At 23.7% G+C, this 20,522-nt stretch overlaps 1 protein-coding gene across 1 annotated transcript in view; it reads left to right on the top strand.

Annotated features, from left to right (window-relative positions):
• LOC129981380 (protein SCAI-like) overlaps window positions 1-20,522 on the top strand; it is a 24,255-nt gene extending 3,733 nt beyond the window's left edge. The window contains exons 4-14 of the mRNA XM_056092207.1: window positions 1,566-1,664; window positions 2,798-2,894; window positions 6,333-6,431; window positions 8,959-9,111; window positions 10,632-10,751; window positions 11,468-11,657; window positions 11,943-12,030; window positions 13,537-13,691; window positions 14,248-14,421; window positions 15,579-15,679; window positions 19,545-20,522. Coding sequence (XP_055948182.1) covers window positions 1,566-1,664; window positions 2,798-2,894; window positions 6,333-6,431; window positions 8,959-9,111; window positions 10,632-10,751; window positions 11,468-11,657; window positions 11,943-12,030; window positions 13,537-13,691; window positions 14,248-14,421; window positions 15,579-15,679; window positions 19,545-19,688 — 1,420 coding nt within the window. The 3' untranslated portion in view covers window positions 19,689-20,522. The remainder of the gene's footprint in view (window positions 1-1,565; window positions 1,665-2,797; window positions 2,895-6,332; window positions 6,432-8,958; window positions 9,112-10,631; window positions 10,752-11,467; window positions 11,658-11,942; window positions 12,031-13,536; window positions 13,692-14,247; window positions 14,422-15,578; window positions 15,680-19,544) is intronic.

Below are 20,522 nucleotides of genomic sequence, written 5' to 3'. Positions count from 1 at the left end.
AAAAAAAATTTAATTAATTGTCTAGAAACTTCACTGAAATCTTCCCTGCACTTTAGAATGTGAAATGTATGCACCATAACAAAGATTACAGTTTCCATATATCATCTGTTGTTGACAGTTTTAAAGTGGTTTATACCATATGAGAGAAAATAAAAATATTTAGTATCAGCACTCAATGAAACAGTGTAGGCAAATAATTACCTTTTTAAAACTATATTCAATTTTTCTATATATAAAAGTATTGTACATAAAATGTTAAAATACTAAGAATTGTTGTGTAAATTAAATGAGAATTAAATAAAATGAGAACATCAATTTCACCAAATAATTTTTGAGTCTCATATTTTCGCAAAGATTTCAGACTGCCAAATAATTTATAAAAATCTGTTAAAAGAATATTTGTTCCACAAATAAAAGCACCAGCAAAGATCAGTAAATATTACTGGAGGCAACCAAGAAGAAAACAGTCAAATTGATTTAAAATTTCTCTAATATTTTCATTTAATAGAAAAGGCAATATTAAGGATAAAATAGTCTTATCTATTTTTAAATAAGATACTTTTTACTGATAAAAAAAATAGCTAAATAGCTGCTATAAATCTTCTTTAATATTGCTTCAAAGTGTTTATGAATGAAATTTGAAAGAAATTTTGCTGATAATTTGGATTTCTGTTGTGCATAAATTATTCATGAATTTTCACTTTAATTTAAGTAGATTAAAATTTCACACTAATCAGACATGCTGATTTTTGTTCAATATTAAGTGTTTTTTAAGCATAAGATTTATTACTTAGAATTTCAAGTTTTCTTATATTATTTATCAGCATTAAGATTCTTATTACAAATTTAATTTAGTGCATGCAAATACTGTTGAGCATTAATAGATAGTTTTTATGTTGAACAAATACATTAAAAAATCTGTGATATTATACTCCTGATAAAATGATATCTGTTTATATGTATAATAATGCAATGTACATTGCACAGTGATATGATTTACTATTTATGCATATAATAAATATAATTTTTTGATTAATAAGAATATTTTCAATAGTGTATGTTATTTAATATATTTTAAAAGTTTTTAGCATTATTAAAAGTTTTTTAATGTGGGGCCATATTGCTTTGTTATGAATGATATAGATATCATTTGTGCATTTTATATCCTTATATGATACAAACTTTTCTCTGTTGAAAGAAATAGCTAGTTAATTACAATTCTTATGACAGTTAATATGTTAATATTTGTTTGTTACTGATTAATTATAAATATTTATAATTTTGATTTTAAATTAGTAATTGTAATGTATTTCATTTTAAATCAATCTATATCATGCAATCAATATAGCTTTCATTTTGTGCTGCTCTACTTTTGTTGATTATTTTACAAGTTCCCTGAAAATAATAACTATAATAGAACTACTCTACAATTTCATTTCCACTAAAACAAATATGTATTTAAATCATATGCATCATTGTTATTGTGTTAATTTTCTTTACATAATTGATGTATAAAAATTATATTTTTTTATCTTTATTTAACATTCTTGAAATTTTCTTTACAGCCTCAGGACTAGTGAAACAAATTATTTGAATGAGACATTTTCATTTTATGCTGCTATAAGAGCTCGTGGATATTACAGTAAAGCTAGCAAAGAAGAAAGGTTTGTTTTCTTTTTTTAGTATTTTAATATTTTCCTTAATTTATAGATAATTATTTTTACATTGGTTGACGGACTTAGCACTGAGATTTAAATTGAATCAATTTGTAACTCTTTTTTTTTTTTTTTTTTTAAATATTTTTATACATTATTTGCAGTTGGTGCAATATTAATAATTTCAGTGTAACAACTTGAAATATTTTTAATATGCTTAAATAATATATATTTAATCCTTAAAATATTAATTTTATAAATCATTTGAACTAGTAAGAAAAATATCCCATCCCTTCTTTAGGTAAGGAATAGTTCCTACATGTTTTTTAAAGTTAAAATTCATATATTATTTTCAAAAATATGAAAAAATGACCAAGACAGCATATTACTTATATTAGGAGTATTGTGTAAATTATTATTATTTTATAGATTATTATTATTATTTTATTTAACATTTATTATTATTAAAGGAAAAATCAATTGAAAATCTTTGATGGATACAACTTTATGATCAGTGATTAAACTGTTAATTTCTTGTGGAAAGTTAAATTTTTATGAAAAATATTTCAAAGTTCTGCATATTATTCGGTTTGTCTTTAATTATTTTTACATAGTATACAACAGATATCTTGATTAAAAATGCCTAGTTTTAATGTTTATGTATTCAAAACTGCAGATAAAACTGGTTATTTTTGCGGTACATATTTCTAATTTTCCTTTTTATGTTTAAATAACTAAAATATTATGAGTAACTAATTAGATATCTGTAATGTTTATTGTGAAGTATCTTCATTTAAGTTGAAATGAACTGTCACATTACTTTGATTTCATCAAAAATAACATTTTGAAGTTTCAGATACTGAATAAAGCATTGCCTTCTATAATTTCAATTTTTTCTTCAAAGCATTTTTTATGGCAAAATAAAACTGTTTCAGATTTCTTGTATTTGCAAATATCTACATTAAATTTTAAGATTTGGTCAATGATTTAAATGATCTAAGGAATAAATATTTTATTAAAGTGTATAACCATGTTCATAAAGTTAAAAAGTATCAATTTGGTTTTGCTTACTTAATGGAAATGTATTTTTTGTATATTGTTTACATTTAAAATTAAATATTAATTAATTTATTTTCCTACAGATCTGATTTAATGGTTAAGAAACTTCGTTACTATGCCAGATTTATTGTTGTTTGCCTTTTGCTCAAGAAAATGAAACTGGTGAAAGAGTTGGTTCGAGTAAGTTTTTAATTTATTTGTTCATTTAGTCAAATTTCACAAATCTATTATATTATATCAGATGCTCCCACAAATTTTGACAATATAACTTTATTGCTCAAGAATATAATCTCCATTACTTTATATGATGGATTGTCATTGATCTATTTGTTTGCTAATTCTGTTTTTAAAGAATGATCTTGATTTTCCTTGAAAAAAAAATAGGCTGTCAGGTGCATTTGTATATCTTAATATTTTTTGAATTTAAAATATTTGCTACTTAAACTATTTTGCAAAGACCAAAACAGGCAATAATGAGATGGTGCGAAATCAAGAGAATATGGTGGAGGTTGAAAATGCTCTTGCAGTTTGCTCAGGCTAATTATGCAGCATGCAATTTGGCATTGCCATGTAGAAAGATTGTTTTTTTCTGCTTGCTAGAACTAATCATTTTCTTTAATGGTTACATTAAATCTAGTGAATTATTCACAGTACTTGTCTGACATGATCATTTCAACACATTGGAGTAGTACAAAATAAATAATTCTGATGGTGTCCTACCAAACACACTTCTGCAATTGTTGTATATGCAAATATACAACAAAAAGGTTGTGATTTTTCACTTGCTTTTTATGTTCCTTTGCACTGAATGTTATTACATAAAATTCTATACTGCTTACTCTAAAATTATTACATAAAATCCAATTACATAAAATTTTATTGCCTACTACTACATGATAGAAAAAAGGCTCTTTATTAAGACGTGCAAGGAGAGAAATGGCTGATGGAAAGATACAGTTCTCAAGTATCCAGCTTGGAAATACATCTATTTTTTTGTGGATGGATTTGCATTCAGAATATTGAATGGTTGCATTATTAATTTTCAGTTTCTCTACAATTTGCCAGTTGATTTTTTTCCCCTTTAAAGCATTAACAATTATGTCATCAGTGTTGAAAGATCTTCGCAGTCTTTATTGATCTTCCAGTAAAATCACCATTCTAAAATTTACCAAACCATTTTTTTTTCTTTACAATCCACACAGTTAAATAGACAGTTCAATATATTTTTTATGCAGTTCTAGTATTCTCATCTTTCTGAAATTCATAAAAACATTATTCACTAAAAATTAACCTTTTTATATTGCCCATTTTTAAAAATTTGTCGCTCTAAAAAATTGACCTATTTTATTGATATTATATGTTTTGTGGACAAAAGACACTCTTCTTTTTGAAATGTAGGGTCACTACCAATCAAAGCATCTTATTGCATTTTCCTATAAAATACACTACGATTCCATCTAAGAAAATTTGGCATAAAATTTTGCGGTGAACTGATATTTTATGTATCAAATTTTAGAATATTTTGATTTATGATTATTTTTTTATATTTAATTTAAGAATACTTTAGAATTTAAGCATACTTTTATTATTTTTTAGTCTAATAGGGATAAATGAATTAAATACCACCAATATATATATATATATATTAAGAATTGCTTCATATATATGTTCATTTCTGCATTAAATTATGCCGTTATTAAAAATTTGTTTTTCATTGGATGGAAAGAGAAATTAGAAAAATTGCTGATTTGTTTCTCATTTTAAAAGCATTTAGACTTTATTAAGTGAACAAGTTTAACTTATTAACTCAGAACTCATTGTTTTATCTTATAAGAAAAGACAATATTTTATATTTTTCTTTGAAGTTGTTTAATCCTCTAAGAGGCAGTGGGGCAACTTCTGCCCTATCTTTTTTTATAATTAATTAACTTATAAATTAGTTAATAAACTTATAATTGTCTTTTTATCATAAAAATTATTTTACCAGATATTTTAATGTTTCTCATATCTTAAAAAAATTCAGTAACATTTAAAATTAATTGGAATATTTATTCAGACCATTTTAAATTTATGTCTTTTCTGTTCTAGAAATTCTTTTTTACTTGTAAGAAAGAGGGTTTTTAAATAAGTATTTATTGTCAAAGCTATATTTAATGAATAGATTCAAAACAAATCCACTAATTATAAATGTAATTTCCTTAACAACTGCTGAAATTGAAAAATTTGTCTGACTGCCCCTTGAACGTTTATTGACTAGTAAAGGGCAGTAGGTAAATTTATGGATAAGTTGCTTTTAGTTTTCATTTAATGTTATTATTCAGTTTGATTAATTTATTCATATTGCCTTTTAATGCATTTTCTATAAATTTTTATTTACTAATATTTTTAAATGATTACATGCACAATATAATTTATATATATATATATATATATATATATATATATATATATATATATATATATATATATATATATATATATATATATATATATATATATATATATATATATATATATATATATATAATTTATTATAGTAAAATAAATTAAACATATTTTCCGTAAATTAATTCTTTGAAAGTAAAACTGTATTTATAAAAAAAAATCATAAATCTGAATTTTCTTAAATGGAATTACTAAACTAAACTAAAGATATTCCTATTTTTTTGCATCTTAACAGCATATGTAAAGCCATATCCTTAGTTTTTCCTTTTTTATTTCTTTCAACAAAATAATCTGCATTTTCTTGGAATGTCCAAATATCCCTTTCATTTTGCCATTTTCTGCTGTTTTTGAAAACTTATCCATATTTTTTATGACATACTCTTTTGTGTATAATGTATATTGGTTGATGAATGCTGACAATATCCATATTGCTCAAAATTCCTGGAGGATGGTAAGATTTTATTGGTTGAATACAAATGGTCACAGCTCTGTTCTGAAGCTAGTGGTATCTATCAAAATACTATAACAAAGTGTCATATTTGAGAGAGTTTGTAGGAAAGTCTTTCTACTGCAATCACAGTTACACATAATTTTGAGGCATTTATAGGAAATGGGTCAGGAAATAAGTTGTATGCTCCCAGTATCAGTGAGAAGTAGCAAACCGCAGCATGAGCCAGGACAGGATTTGGGGGAAAACTCGCATCATTTGAGGGATGGTGGGACACATTCATTTCAATCCTTGGAGGCAGGGTGAAAAAAATTCAGATATTAAAAATTTTATTGTTAAGGGGTACAACCTCAAAAATGTATTTTGTTAAGGTGATGTATCTTTTTATACTTAGTGCTCCTCAAACGATTAATCAAAATAAATTTTGGTGACACATTATTTAGCAGAAAATGAAAAATATTAAGCCTATAATTGTTCTGTTTTTACAAGAAATAATGAAAAACTTTCTATAAACTCTACATTTTTTATAATGCAGTATTAATAAATGCTCAAGAGTTTTTATATATTTATTTAGTTTTCAAGAGACATTTTTTATATATTTATTTACTGTCTTGCTTTTTTTGTTTTTGTTTCTGTAACATTGAGACAAGTTTCAAACCATTGAATATTAATTATAATGATTAAAGTTTGTATCAATACTTAACTGCTTCCCCTCTTTTTTTTAGGAATTAGCTAAGCAGATTGATGATTATACATCTACTTATGAACCTGAAGACCAGCTTGAATGGTCTTTAGTACTTGGAGAAATAAAATCATTTATTGAGGTCAGTAAAATTAATTTTCATGAAGTAAGGTTTAATCTACATATCTCAAAATATCTTATTTCTGAAGAAGAAAATTATGCAGATCTCTGATGAAAAAATACTGTCTTAAAAATAAATAGTGTTTTTGATATTTGTTTGCTGTTGATTATTGAAAAATTATTTAAAAAAATTCTTTTCACATCCAGTTTTATTACAATTCTAATGTCTAATGTATTTGAATATTGTATATTTAATATCAGTATAATATTATTGAAATGAACTTTTAAAATAGATTTTTATATCCTAATAATAATTTTTTTTTATAAATTCTGTATAAGAAAGAATAAATTATTGTTTATTTAAGATTTTCTTTTAAGCTGGTAATTATTTCATTAACAAAGCTAGAGTAACCAAATTAAAATTGGTTCTAACTAAGGCAGGCCCTTCCTACACTTCCTCATTTTTTTCCACTTCCTGTTATTTTTTCTCTTACTATATAAATATCTGTCTTGGTTATACTGTATTCATGTATATAAATTGAACTTTGACTGGAAGTGTTTTTATTTTTTGTTGTAGTAAAAAAAGTAATTTATAGAGGATAATGTGATACAGGGAATTACTTATGCTATATTTGTAGTAACTATGTAGATTTTTTAAAAAAAATAGCATTTAAGTTTTTGTGGGGGAAAATGTACTTTTGCTTATTTTGGCATGAAATTGTGGAACAGGAAAAGGAAAACTCTGAAACCTGGAGATAAATATATCCAAAGAGAAAGTTTGATTAATTCATAAAAGATATTATTTCCACTGCTTCTTATAAAATTAAGTCATACAAATTAATTTGTTAAAGTATGACCAAATGTATTAAATATATCTCTGTGGACTATTCTTGGATTGATCTGAAGCAGAGTTAAATGAATAGACATATTTAAGGACCTAGCATTAGGAAAATGGTAATGAGTAAAAATGGAGGCTCAAAAGGAGGAGGGGACATGGGGAGCTTCCAGACTAGTAGTTATAACTTTCTTGAAAAGAGAGATTCATACTACAAATCACTTATAGAAAAGATGTTCAGTAATTTCAAGATATTATAATGCAATATAAACTTTAAAAAAACATTTTTCCCATTCACACCTGGTTTATATTTTTGGAAACTTAGTCATAATTGCTAGAAGAATGGTGAAAGACATAAACGAAATGCATAGGCAATATATCAGAGAAAATGCAAAATGTGCATTATTTTCAATTGTTGTTGACAGTTAAAAAGTATATATTTATGAGAACTAAAACAAAAATCAACATAAGAAAGAGAAAAAGCTACAATAAAGAATTGTAACCTTTTTTATGAGCTCATTTATACTTCAATTAAGGATGAAGGTAGGATATAAATGAAAAGCATTGTCATATTATATAAGGCTGTAGTGTTATAAGATTACTTAAATGTTTATAGGGTATTAATATCAAAATAAAAATGTAATTTTTTAAAAATATATTTTTCTTAATGTAAAAAATGTTTTGAGAAAAAAACATTTTGCAGTGGAAAAAAATTACATTTTTGTAATCAGTATAGATAATTATATATATATAAAAAAGATCAATTATCAAAATAAAAATAATTTTCCAGGAGTATGTAGTATATGTATATCAAAGAATATATATTTTTCAAAAAGTATTATGTAGACCTGTGTTCTTAAATAATTGGATAGCCATTTAATTATTTTGCATAAAAATTGCTGTATATGTAATGAATGACTATGAAATGGTTGATATTTTGGATTTTAAAATTCTATCTTTTTTACATGTAAGTATTTTATAGTGTTATGATAGCCATTTACTTATAATCATGTAATAATATTTATTGAATAAATATTTTATATATGAACATATACTATATTTAGTGTATTTTCAATATGAAGGTTTTGTAGCATTTTTAATGAAAAAAATTATTTCTATTTGAAAAAAATTGAAAGGAGTAAATTATCTTTCTTTACTTTGAAAAATAACTTCTACTTTATGATCAACATTATCTTTGTATTTATTACCTTGATTCAAGACTTCTTATTCAGATATAATTGATAATAAATCTCTTATTTATAAGACGTCTTTATAAGTTCTTAATTGGTATAAGTTAAGACTTGAGAATGATGATGAAAATATGAAATGATGGAAAAAGCAATCTTTATTAACCTTATTTCCTATTATTGTAAATTTTTTAAAAAAATTATTGTTGTACTATTTCAAGCTGTAGAATAAATAAACAAATGCATTGAAAATTAATAATTTTATAATTAATAAGTTTTTATCAAAGTACAGTTTATAATTATTTTAAAAACCTGATTAATGAATTTTTTTTTCTTAATTTTTTTTCGGCATTTATTTGAAATGTATATTATTAATTGCCTGTATTAGAATAATTAAAATTTACTATTTAATAAACATTTTGTTTTGTGTATCATGATTAATTTTTCTATTTAAATATTAATAATATATTTTATTGATATAATTATTACTTTTTGATGATCTTTTATTGATATCATTTGCTGTGTAGGCTGACAATCTGGTAACTATAACTGATGTGAATTCAGCACCTGTTGTTCTTTCACATCGTTTGAATCCTCTAAATAGTCCACCCGTTGAAAAATTGCCTACAAACCATTTAACACTGCAAGAAATACTTATAATGGGCAATTGCTGTGATCAGGTTTGTTAAAAAAATTTCTGCGTTATAATTATTATATATTAGTGCATTTTTTTAATAATATACTGCCTATATTTGAATTGGATATAAAAATAATAAAAATACTTTTATTATATTGTAATGAATAACTGCACAAATTTTTTACTGATTAATCAAAATTATTTTTTTTAGATTGCATGTTTTGTGTTTTAATAGTAGCTTATATCCCTTATTTGTTTCAAATTTTTATTTGATAATATGATGAATTACTTATTACTTGTCCACCACTTGATTAATAAAAAATTACTTGCAGATATTTTTCAACATCCCATTTCTAATATTTTTCAAAAGATAAATAAATAAATAAATAATGCAAATACTGTTTAGACATTTTTAGAAGATGTTTAGTTTTTGTTACATTTTCATAAAATTAAAGAAAAATTAAAACTGTTTTCCCATCTTTATTACTTATTAAAGTTTTACTCCTGATCTATTTAATCTATCTTAATATTCAATAGTTCATTTGTCTTTTTTTAATGCATAAAATTTTTTAATATCAGTTTTTCATTCAGATTTATAAGCTTTTATTTCAATATGATAAACTAAACGTTCTTTTTCCCTTTATTTGTTCCATTATCTGGCAGCTAACATTGAAGACTGTTTTAGATTTCCAAACTGACAATTTGAAGCAATAAGTTGCTGTTGTGTACTTTTTCTAAATTTTTATATTTTTCATGACAGTTCAGATCAGGAAATCTCATTTCATGTGTAGCTTGGCAGGTCATTAGTTGCCTGCTCTTTTTGGGATGATTACGCTTTTAATGCAGTATTGGCAATATAGAATTTGATGTTTTTTTATAAATTATATGATGAAAAATCCAGTTCTCCTTTGCTATATTATGTAGCCTTAACATACCCAATTTGTATCTTGCTTGTGTCTCTTTTTATTCTCTAATAATGTGTAAGAAAATAACATTGTGCTCCAAAAGTTATAATAAAAATTTCATTTGTTAAATTTATCTTTAAAAATTTCTAATCAATTTTAATTGCTATTTCATTTTTATCAAAAAAAAAAAATCTTTCATAAAAAAATGCAGAATTTAAATTCCTTTAAGAAAAGCTTTCCCTTCTTTTCTTCAGTTTAGAATCATTATCTTAGTTTGTGCTTAATCCATTGACATTGCTGTCTAGATTATAACATATAAAAATTTACAAAATAAATTATTTTTAAAAAAAATATTTATGTAAAAATTTGTTTACACTTATAAAAAAAATTAAATTTTGCAAAATCCAGAGAAAATTTTTTTAAATTCATCATTGCCTGAAGTTAACTAAATCTTTTTTCTTTCATGATTTAAATGAATTTTAAAACTGACATTGCTTAAAAGTTCAATAACATTTTTTTTGAAAAATATATAAAGAAGGCCTTGCATGGTTCTTTAAAATTACCTTTCTGTCATCAGAATTTGCATTTTTTTTTAAAAATGGAAAAGCTTAATTTCTATTTTATATATATATATCAGAAATTTTTATTTTTTTACTAGGTTAAGTTTAGTGAACTTACTCTGGATATGTTTCGTATGTTGCAAACTCTTGAAAGAGAACCTCAAGAAGAAGCAACTCAAATGTTTGATTCAACTCCAACTCCTGGCAGGATTCCATTTGTAAGCTTTTATTCCATTTTTCTATCAGCAACTTTTGAATAAAAAACTATGAAAAATAACTGTTATCTTTTTATCTATCACAGTACATTTTTAATTTTTATTTTGATTAATTTAAAAAAAAATGTTGTATCGGATCTCATATTCCATTTTTACATGTTAATGTTTTTAATGCAATTTACATTGCAACTTTGCCAAGTATAAATGATTAAGTTTCTGGACATTTCATTATATTCCCTTAGTTATCGTAACATTTATTATTACCAAAAATTGTTTAAAATATATTATATACAAACATGGATACTTCATAATCATAAATCATAATAAATATATAAAAAGTAACCATTTTTACAAATTTGGCCAAATTAAATAAAGTATTAGCACATTAATTGAATAAAAAAAAAGAAAAAAAAGAAATGAGAACCTCAATTTATCAGAGGGGGTCTCATAATATGCAGCCATAAAATATCTCTAAATCCACAACTGGCTTTGGAACATTTTTGTAGAACAAAAACATTGCTGAAAGTCTGTTCTCATTAAATTATTTCATTAATACTTTTTGTGAAAATTCTGATCTTATTAGCAGTAGATTATTACTAAAAAACTTCATAAATCCGTGTTTTAACAAAAAAAAAAAAAAAAAAAAAAGAAAGAAAGATTGATAAATTTAATATATATGTAATCTTTATATATATATAATGCTACTTTACTTTTTACAGCCTCCTGATAATACGGACCAGAGACCTGCAAAACGGGAAAATCCTCATAAGTATTTGTTGTATAAGCCAAATATTAGTCAATTAATTGTTTTCCTAAGTTCTGGATTTAAAGAACTTCCACCTAATGGGGTGCTTCTATTGTACATGTCTGCAGATGGTTGCTTTACAAATGTGAAACATCCTGATGATGGTAAATTTCTTTTTAATTTTACTGAATTACTGATTTAATTTTATTCATTTCATTTTAGTTTCATATTGAATACTTGAAATAAGTTATTGTTTGGTATATTAGTAGCTTGTTGAAGACTGATTTTTTAAATGCAGATATCAAGGACATTTTTTTAAACTTCTATTTTAAGGGAATTATTGTACTTTAATACATATTTTTACAATTACTTTAGAAAATTTCTAATCAGTAATTGATATTGTAATTCTTCATTTTTGTCCATTGTTTTAATGAACTTCTGATATTTAGGTTATGATTATGGTGGTGTGGCTACAAACAGTAAAAGAGAACCAGACCATATCAGCAAAAGGAATGTACAGCTCAAGGATATTCATTGGTAAGAATGAATTGAAATTAAAGATAAATGTATGCAATTATCATGTTTTCAAGTATGTTATATTTTGGCTGTCTTCCTAATATTTTCTCTTTGATTTAATCATTTAAATCACTCTTTGGCAGTTAATAATAAAATGGAATTTAATCTGTTTGATTAAAGTATTAATTTCCCCCTACTATACATATATTTGTTAAAACTAAAAATTTCTGCATGATTTGATTTGATTCCAATTTGAGGTGGAAAATCAGTCTTCATTATAATTTGTCTGAAGATGCTTGTTTTTGATTATCTCATCTTAATTATAATTTTAAGTTAAATTTTTGTTGATGATATTAATGTATTACTACATATTTTTTATTTTAATATGATGTTCTTATGCTTTCCGTTTGATATGAAATAATTTTTTTCTATTCATTTGAGACATTTTACTGAATAATATTATACAAAAGTATGTTGGCCTTTATTTCAATATTTAATTAGTCCTGATTGAATTAGTTTATAATTTGTTTCTCTTATCTTCCATTTAAAAATACTATATTAGTTTATTAGTTTATAATAAACTAATATAGTATATTAGTTTGAACAATTTTTTGTCTTCAAATATAATTATTTATATTATTATCCTTTTACTGTTAACTATTTTCTTTCATTTAATCTTAATATTTATCTATCAAAATATTTATATTGTCTAATTTATTTTAATTCATTGTTTTTTGTTTAAGCAAATTTAATTTAAACTAATGTACTTTCATTACTTTTCTGATCTTTCAAATGCTAAGAATTTTATTACCAAATTTTATTATTTTAAAAGATATTTTCAACTTTATACTTTAACTATCAAAATATAAAAAAATAAAGAATAAGCATTACTTCATTTTTTAAAAAATTTTCATTATTATCAAATGAAGAATTGCTTATCACTTAATAAGCATAATTACTAATAACCTCTTTGAAACAAAAATTATAACAAATGAATCTGGATGCATTTCAAGTTTTTTGTTTTATTAAATGAATTCTTAATATTGTTCATTCTTATATATAAATTTTGATTTTCTTATAAAGATTTAATAATTCAAATAAAATCATGCAATTCAATAATATCATTTTAAGTAGATAAACAAAATAAACTATATTTGGTTAGATAATTTAGCAGAATATTTTGATAAAAATTATTTACTAAATGGAAGCATTATTATTTTTATTTGATTTCTGTGCATTCTGGTTTCTCTTCATATGAATTAAAAAAAACTGGTTATGAAAGCTGGTTTTTGATATGAATAAAAATATTGTTATTTTAATGTTACATATGTTAATGTAGCATTAATTTAAATTTAATTAACTTTAATTTAATGTAACATTAATTTAATGTAAAGAAATGAAAGTAACTTTGTTTTAGATAACTTATCATATATTTTCTGTAAATATTCTATATAAAATGTGCTGAATTTTTTGGTGCACATATTTTATATTATTTGTATATGTGTACAATATTTTTTTTTAATTTAGCCTTTACCCTGGTGATTTGTATCCCTTGACCAGAAAGCCTCTCTTTGTCATTGTTGATAGTGACAATAGTCATGCATTTCAGTACATTCCACGCTATTTTGGTCAACCTGTTTTAGTACTCATGTCACCTGAAGACATCCCACCATCCTTCCACGGTAAGAATGAGAAATTTTGATATAAATATTATTTAGGTAATTTATATAATAAATGTAAGAAAATGTTATATATATATTGTATTAAATGTACTATTATGTAAGAAAATAAGCTAAAAAACTTTTTTTAGAATGTTTAGTTTGCTTGATTTGCTCTAAGGATTTTGTGCAGTCGATAGAAATAATGACCACTATGGTCATTGTCATTTTTTATACTTATATATGTTTATAAAATGTGTAAATTTTCTATAAAAGTGTAAGTTTTAAAACAAAAGTGCATTTTTCTTAGAATAGATTTTTTTCTAAATAAAATTTTCAATTATATGTTTTAGCTTATATATTACATTATTTTTAATGAATCATTCTATGATTTTTTTTTTTTTTTTTTTGTAATTCTTCTTATAGAAATATTGGACAAAGTTTTCTTGGTGATATAGTATTTAATCCCTACATTTATATAAATTATTTTTAGTTTAAAGTTTATAAACACATTTTAATATTTTGAAAGAAATATCAATAAATAAGCATAAATGATTCCTTTTTAAATTGGATATTATAGATCAGCAGCACAAAGGAAATTTGTTCACTCTTTTCTTACACAGTCCATTAACAGCTGTATGTTTTATATGCAATATTACTGAGATTCCTCATACTTTGTGGGAGAAAAGTCAAAGCCATATTGATCGCTTTATGTCCGAAGCAAGTCGACTGTTGGTGAAATGTCGTAATATTGGTAAGATTAAACGTTCTTTCGATTAACATTCTATTCCATTTGAAAAATTTAATTTGATGTACTATAATTACATTAATAATTTATTAAAATAATTTCCTATATTTTCCGGATTTTTATTTATCATTAAAATATATATAAAAAGAAAAAAAGTTTATTGCATAAAAATTTTATTTTTAATAAAGGAGTACCTAGTGTAGAATCTAAACTCTTTGAATATTTGCTCTACCAAAATTCTTTTGATAAATTTTTAATAGATTAAAAATACAAATTTCATTATACATTAAATACATTATCCAATCTGATATGTAAAGAAAAAAAGCAAATAATACATTTTGTAAAAAAAAATTATGTAGTATTTGATTTTACTAAAAAAATTAAAATGCTCTTTCAGGCAGAAATTTTAGATGCTAAACTTTATAAGGAAGAAAAGCTAAAAAAGTGATGTCTATTGTGTCTTTCAGTATAATTTAAAAGAAAGTTAAATATGTTCTTGAAACAAAAAAATATAATTCATTCACATTATTTTCTGTTGAAAAATCAAAATTAGCATTATAGTCAACATGGAGAAGTATGATTTATTATTTGAATTTTTAAAAACTTATAATTTTATATTCTAAAATAATAAATTTTAAAAAAAGTGACAAAATTTTTTAAAATAATTATTTTTATTTTTATTTCTTTTATTATATTTGCTATAATTAATTATTAAGTAATTTTTTATAAATATATATTTATTAACTTTTTGAAATCTACAAAATGCTGAATTAAATGTTTTTATTTTATGATATTGTATATTTATGTAAAATGTGCATTGTATTTTAAAGTCACATGTTTAGAATTTCTATTAATATAACTTCTGGTTTATCTACATATTTGTTTATTACCTAGTAATTTTGGAAAGTTAAAATATTTGAAAAATACTTTACATGAAGTCTATTGAATTTCTAGGACCTTTAATGTTTAAAAATTTATATTTATATTTTGTATTTCGTCTTCAGATTTTTTAAATCTCTATTATTGTTTTATTTATGTATTGCATTGATTTGCTTATTTCTGTATAATATTTTATAATAATGTGACGTGTGGATAAAAATATTACATTCTTTAGTTTGCATTCTGTCATAAGTTTACTAAGTATATTTTGTTTTTGTTTTAAGATCCTGCCTTTCTGCAGTTTTATGGAGATGACTTCTTACGGTTACTAATCTTAAGATTTATTTTTTGTCGTGTTGTTTTGAGATTGCACAGACTTTTCATGGTGAGTGTTTTGAAGAAATTATATTTTAAGTTTATTATTGATTTCTGATGAAATAGAATGATATTTGTAGTTATATTTAATAATTGGCTTGGGAAATTAGAAATATTTGTTTTTTCATTTTAACTAAGAAAATGATAACTGAACTAAGAAATATTTTAAACTAAGAAATTGAGTTATTGTAGTAAATGGTGAGCAAGAATAATTTGCTCATAATATGCAAATGAATAAAAGAATTATATTTGTAACCTTCTGATAACTGGGCTATGTCCATCTTTCTGTAGAGGAAAACTTTGAAGAGAAGATTAATATATGATAGTATTTAATGCCTGAAATTTTACCAGTAATGCATGACCAAACTAGTTTAAATATTATTAGGAAGACTATAAAATTTTATGAGTTGAATTAAAATTAAATTTCCTATCTGGTTGAAGACTTGCTAATTTCAGAAACATTAACTGCACTTCTAGAAAAATGCAGTATTATGATAAAAATTAATATTGCAAAACTATTTATTGTTAAAAAATAAAATTTGGTTGATTTTTTTTAATGATTATAAGCTAAACTACAAAACTCATAAGGTTGTATTCAGGTTGTAAAAGATCCAAAATTAGAATTTTTAAAAATAATTCTGTTTGCTATTCTTTTTCAAAAACAATAGCACACATAATTATATTGATAAAAGTAACAATTTTTTTCCTGATATGATGCTATTTTTCTATTATTATCTTTCCAATTTTTTGAGAAAATATTTTTGGATTGATTACTTTCAAAATCGACCAAGGTGAATACTAGAAACTGCAATATTTAAAGAGATTTTATGTCATTTCAATAATTTATGCAATTACTTGTACTATGAGTATTTCCAAATAAGATAATAATTTTGAATTAGATATTTCTTATATGTGCTTTCAAATGATAATAAACTTAAGAGTTGTAAAATTCAAGTTTTCAGTTTTTATTAAATTCTGACTTTATGATCATGAAATTTCTATTTTTCAGTTATTTTTCCACATATACATACTTAAATTATTATTGATAAATGTTATATTTGTTGTAAATAATTATGAATAATTAGAAATAGAAAAATATATTATTAAGATTATATTAAAATTATTACTTACTATTATATTGCTTAGGTGACTAACATTATATAATAAATTATATATATCCCACCAATTTTGATCAAAATAGCTATTTAGAATGCTTAGCTACTGTGAAGGGTTTTCTTTTACAAAGGCAAAATGTGGATTAAAACAAGCTTTAATTTCCTAAAAAAAATTCTTTAATTTGAATATTTCTGAAAAATAAACCATGTTTTGCTATTTTTTTATGTTAATTTTATTTTTTAATGTTCAAATAAATTTCTAATTAATTTGTTGGGAGCTGTTAAAAAATGGCTAATAATATCAGCATTTTTACTCAACATCAGTCTTTTGAATCAATGATTTTATTTGTTTGGATTCTTGCATAGTGCGAGTTGAATCAATGATTTTATTTGTTTGGATTCTTGCATAGTGCGAGATTAAGTTTATTGATATTTATTTATATATTTGTTTAGTGATAATTATTTGTTTCAATATTGATTTAATATCAAAACAAGTAATTATCAAGAAAGCTGAATCTTTCATTGTGAGAGAATCTAAGCAAACAAAATCATTAAACATTTACTCTGATATATTGATATAGATGAAAAATAAAATACACACATGAACATCATGCAAAGATAAAAAATATTATGATTATGACAAAAATAGTTTTTTATTGTGTTTAGTAACCATGGGCATGTGAATTGTTTAACCCATTATAGGTAGTTAATTTTATTCTCCACATTGGAAAAAGGGTGCTTAATTTTGATTTGATTTTCCATGCTGCTTTTGAGTATGCATATTTTTTTTTTCTCATTCTTTCATTACTTTTCTCATAAAAAGACTCTAGGTCAAAGTAGAATGCAATGATGGATTCCTGATTAGGAACTGCCTAGTTCCAGTAGGGGGTCACAGTACCCCTCCACAATCAAGAACATTTTATCCTATGAGAATATGATGTCTTAGAAAAATTTGTTTGTGTTTTTTTGGCAATAGGAAATGATGTCTTAGAAAAATTTGTTTGTGTTTTTTTGGCAATAGGAAATGATGTCTTAGAAAAATTTATCAGATATGAAGACCATTGGTTATCTGGAGATTGTCGACTGTGGAAATGGATTTTAAATTGGGACCTGAAAACATAAAATATCAGAAAGCATTTCAAATTCAATAGGTCTGAGTTTAGATTTTAAAGGTTAATTTGTGACAATCAGATCTGAGATATTGTTAACAGGTCCTGTCTAATAATAATAGATATAGCCTGTCTAAACTGGCACATCTTCTTGTAGATAATTGAATTAAAATGAGAAAGAGATTGAAGTAAAAAACACAAAAATACTTGGAATATGAAACTAAATTAGCCAATTAGTTAAAAGATGGCCCATGATGTGCAAAGGAAGGCTATGAAAATTTAAATCCACTGCTGAAAGAATTTGAATTTCATTGAAATTGAATGAGAGACCATCTTTTGAGAGTGATTGGAGTAAAGATTTCTAGAGGCTATTTTAACATTATATCTACAGGGAAAAAAAAAGGATAAAATGAAAATGGTTCAGTAAGAAATATTGTAGCATCTGTTATGAATTTCAGGACTGTGAGTTTAGTATATTTGTTGGATATATATATATATATATATAAATAATATTTAATGGGAGAGAAAGAATATAATTCAAAAGCAATAAATTTTATTATAATTGCTAATTGTCGCTAAAGTTTCATTCTACAGGATGTCCCAAAAAATGGAACAGATGCATGTATACCCATGATGTGCAAAGGAAGGCTATGAAAATTTAAATCCACTGCTGAAAGAATTTGAATTTCATTGAAATTGAATGAGAGACCATCTTTTGAGAGTGATTGGAGTAAAGATTTCTAGAGGCTATTTTAACATTATATCTACAGGGGAAAAAAAAGGATAAAATGAAAATGGTTCAGTAAGAAATATTATAGCATCTGTTATGAATTTCAGGACTGTGAGTTTAGTATATTTGTTGGATATATATATATATATATTAATAATATTTAATGGGAGAGAAAGAATATAATTCAAAAGCAATAAATTTTATTATAATTGCTAATTGTCGCTAAAGTTTCATTCTACAGGATGTCCCAAAAAATGGAACAGATGCATGTATACTAAATATTGCACCTAAACAAATACTTTGCATATTTTAATTACAAATTAAATTAATAAAAAAAATCTTAATTAATAAAAAAAAATCATGACTTCAGTGAAACTGATATTTAAAAAGATGTGATAACTGATATTTAAAAAAGGTTTTAATGCACTTTTCCAGAGGTTTTTTTCCCATTGAGTTAGAAACACACAAAATTTCATGCTTCTGCTTAGAGAATTAGTAGAGATCTGTTTATTTTCAAATTAAAATGACCTATCACAACTTCAGATAGAAGCATATATTTTAGAAATTTAAATTTATTCCACCAGATAAATTATCATTTACAAATATTTTAGGAATGCATCATTCCAACTGTTATGACTTGCACAAAATTTGTTAATTATGCATGCTATTATTCATATTAATGGATTGATAGTTGCAATTTTAATTTTATAAAGAAGGGAAGAGAAATTTACTATTTAAAATCTCTCAAAAAATAGTACAATACTGGATAGAAAATAACGTAGAAAACAAAAATTTTAGCTTAATCTGATTATATTGTTGGTCCAAATAATAATTAATGTCCATATTTATATGTTCCATGTTGTATATTAGTTTTTTTTTTAATTGTTATTACAACATAAGTTTCTTTCTTCTTCTTTCTAGAACAACAATTTCTCACCACGATCCCATCCTCCATTGTCGGAACCAGAGATCCTAGAGCAACCAATTTTAAAAAAAGTGATTCTTGAACTAGTCAGTGTCTTAGACGTTCGGAATATGTTCAATGAAATTGAGGAAACCGACTGACAAGTATTCAAGTTCATCCTTGCTTGAGGCTCAAAATCATGTCGTTTAATAAATATTGTGTGGTTTACGTGTTTCTCAAAACATAATGTCAGTCATCCAAAATGTCCATGTTACTATACAGAGTTTGAGATTTTATTTATTTATTTGGAATAGTAGAGTTTGTTATTGAGTTTTTTTTAATTATGCATGAAAATAGAACTAAATAACTTTGTAAGTAGTGTGTGCAATTATTCTTATTATTTCTAAATCAATAGTTTTCTTTTAATGTTAAAACATTCATAGTGAGAACATTTGTTGTTGAATCAAAATAATACAGGTTTTTAAAATGTGTTTAAGTGGATTTCTAATTAAAATAGATATGATTCAGTCTTTAAGTTTGTAAATTTTTTCAAAAGTTTTTGTTGTATTTTCTCCAAACTATTTTTCTTCTTTTTTCTGTTCATTAAGAAACAATATTTAAATAAACTCTTTCTTTTATGTTACTATTTTGATAACTTTTATTTCTGTTCAATTTTCAAATTATGGTTAGAGTTTTAAAACATCTTTTTCTTTAATTTCTTATAAACTTTTTCTCTTCTATTTGTTTTTTTATTTTTATAATTTTGTTATATCTGTTAATGAAATATTATTCATATTTTAATTTCTTAATGTGTTCAAGCCTGGAAGTTAGATGTGAATGAATTTGACATGCAACTAACTAAAATGGCATTTTTTTTTAATACTCTGATTTTTTTTTTTATGCTTAATAATTTAAAAATATTATTTGTGCTATATTTTTTGCTCATCAATTTGAAAAATAGCTTCACAACTGATAACTAATGGGTTTCTTTTTCC

This window comes from Argiope bruennichi, chromosome 8, assembly GCF_947563725.1.
Source record: "Argiope bruennichi chromosome 8, qqArgBrue1.1, whole genome shotgun sequence".
Classification (NCBI taxonomy): Eukaryota; Metazoa; Arthropoda; class Arachnida; order Araneae; family Araneidae; genus Argiope; species Argiope bruennichi.
Note: the sequence above shows the minus strand (reverse complement) of the source record. Positions and strands in the feature narration are given on the sequence as shown.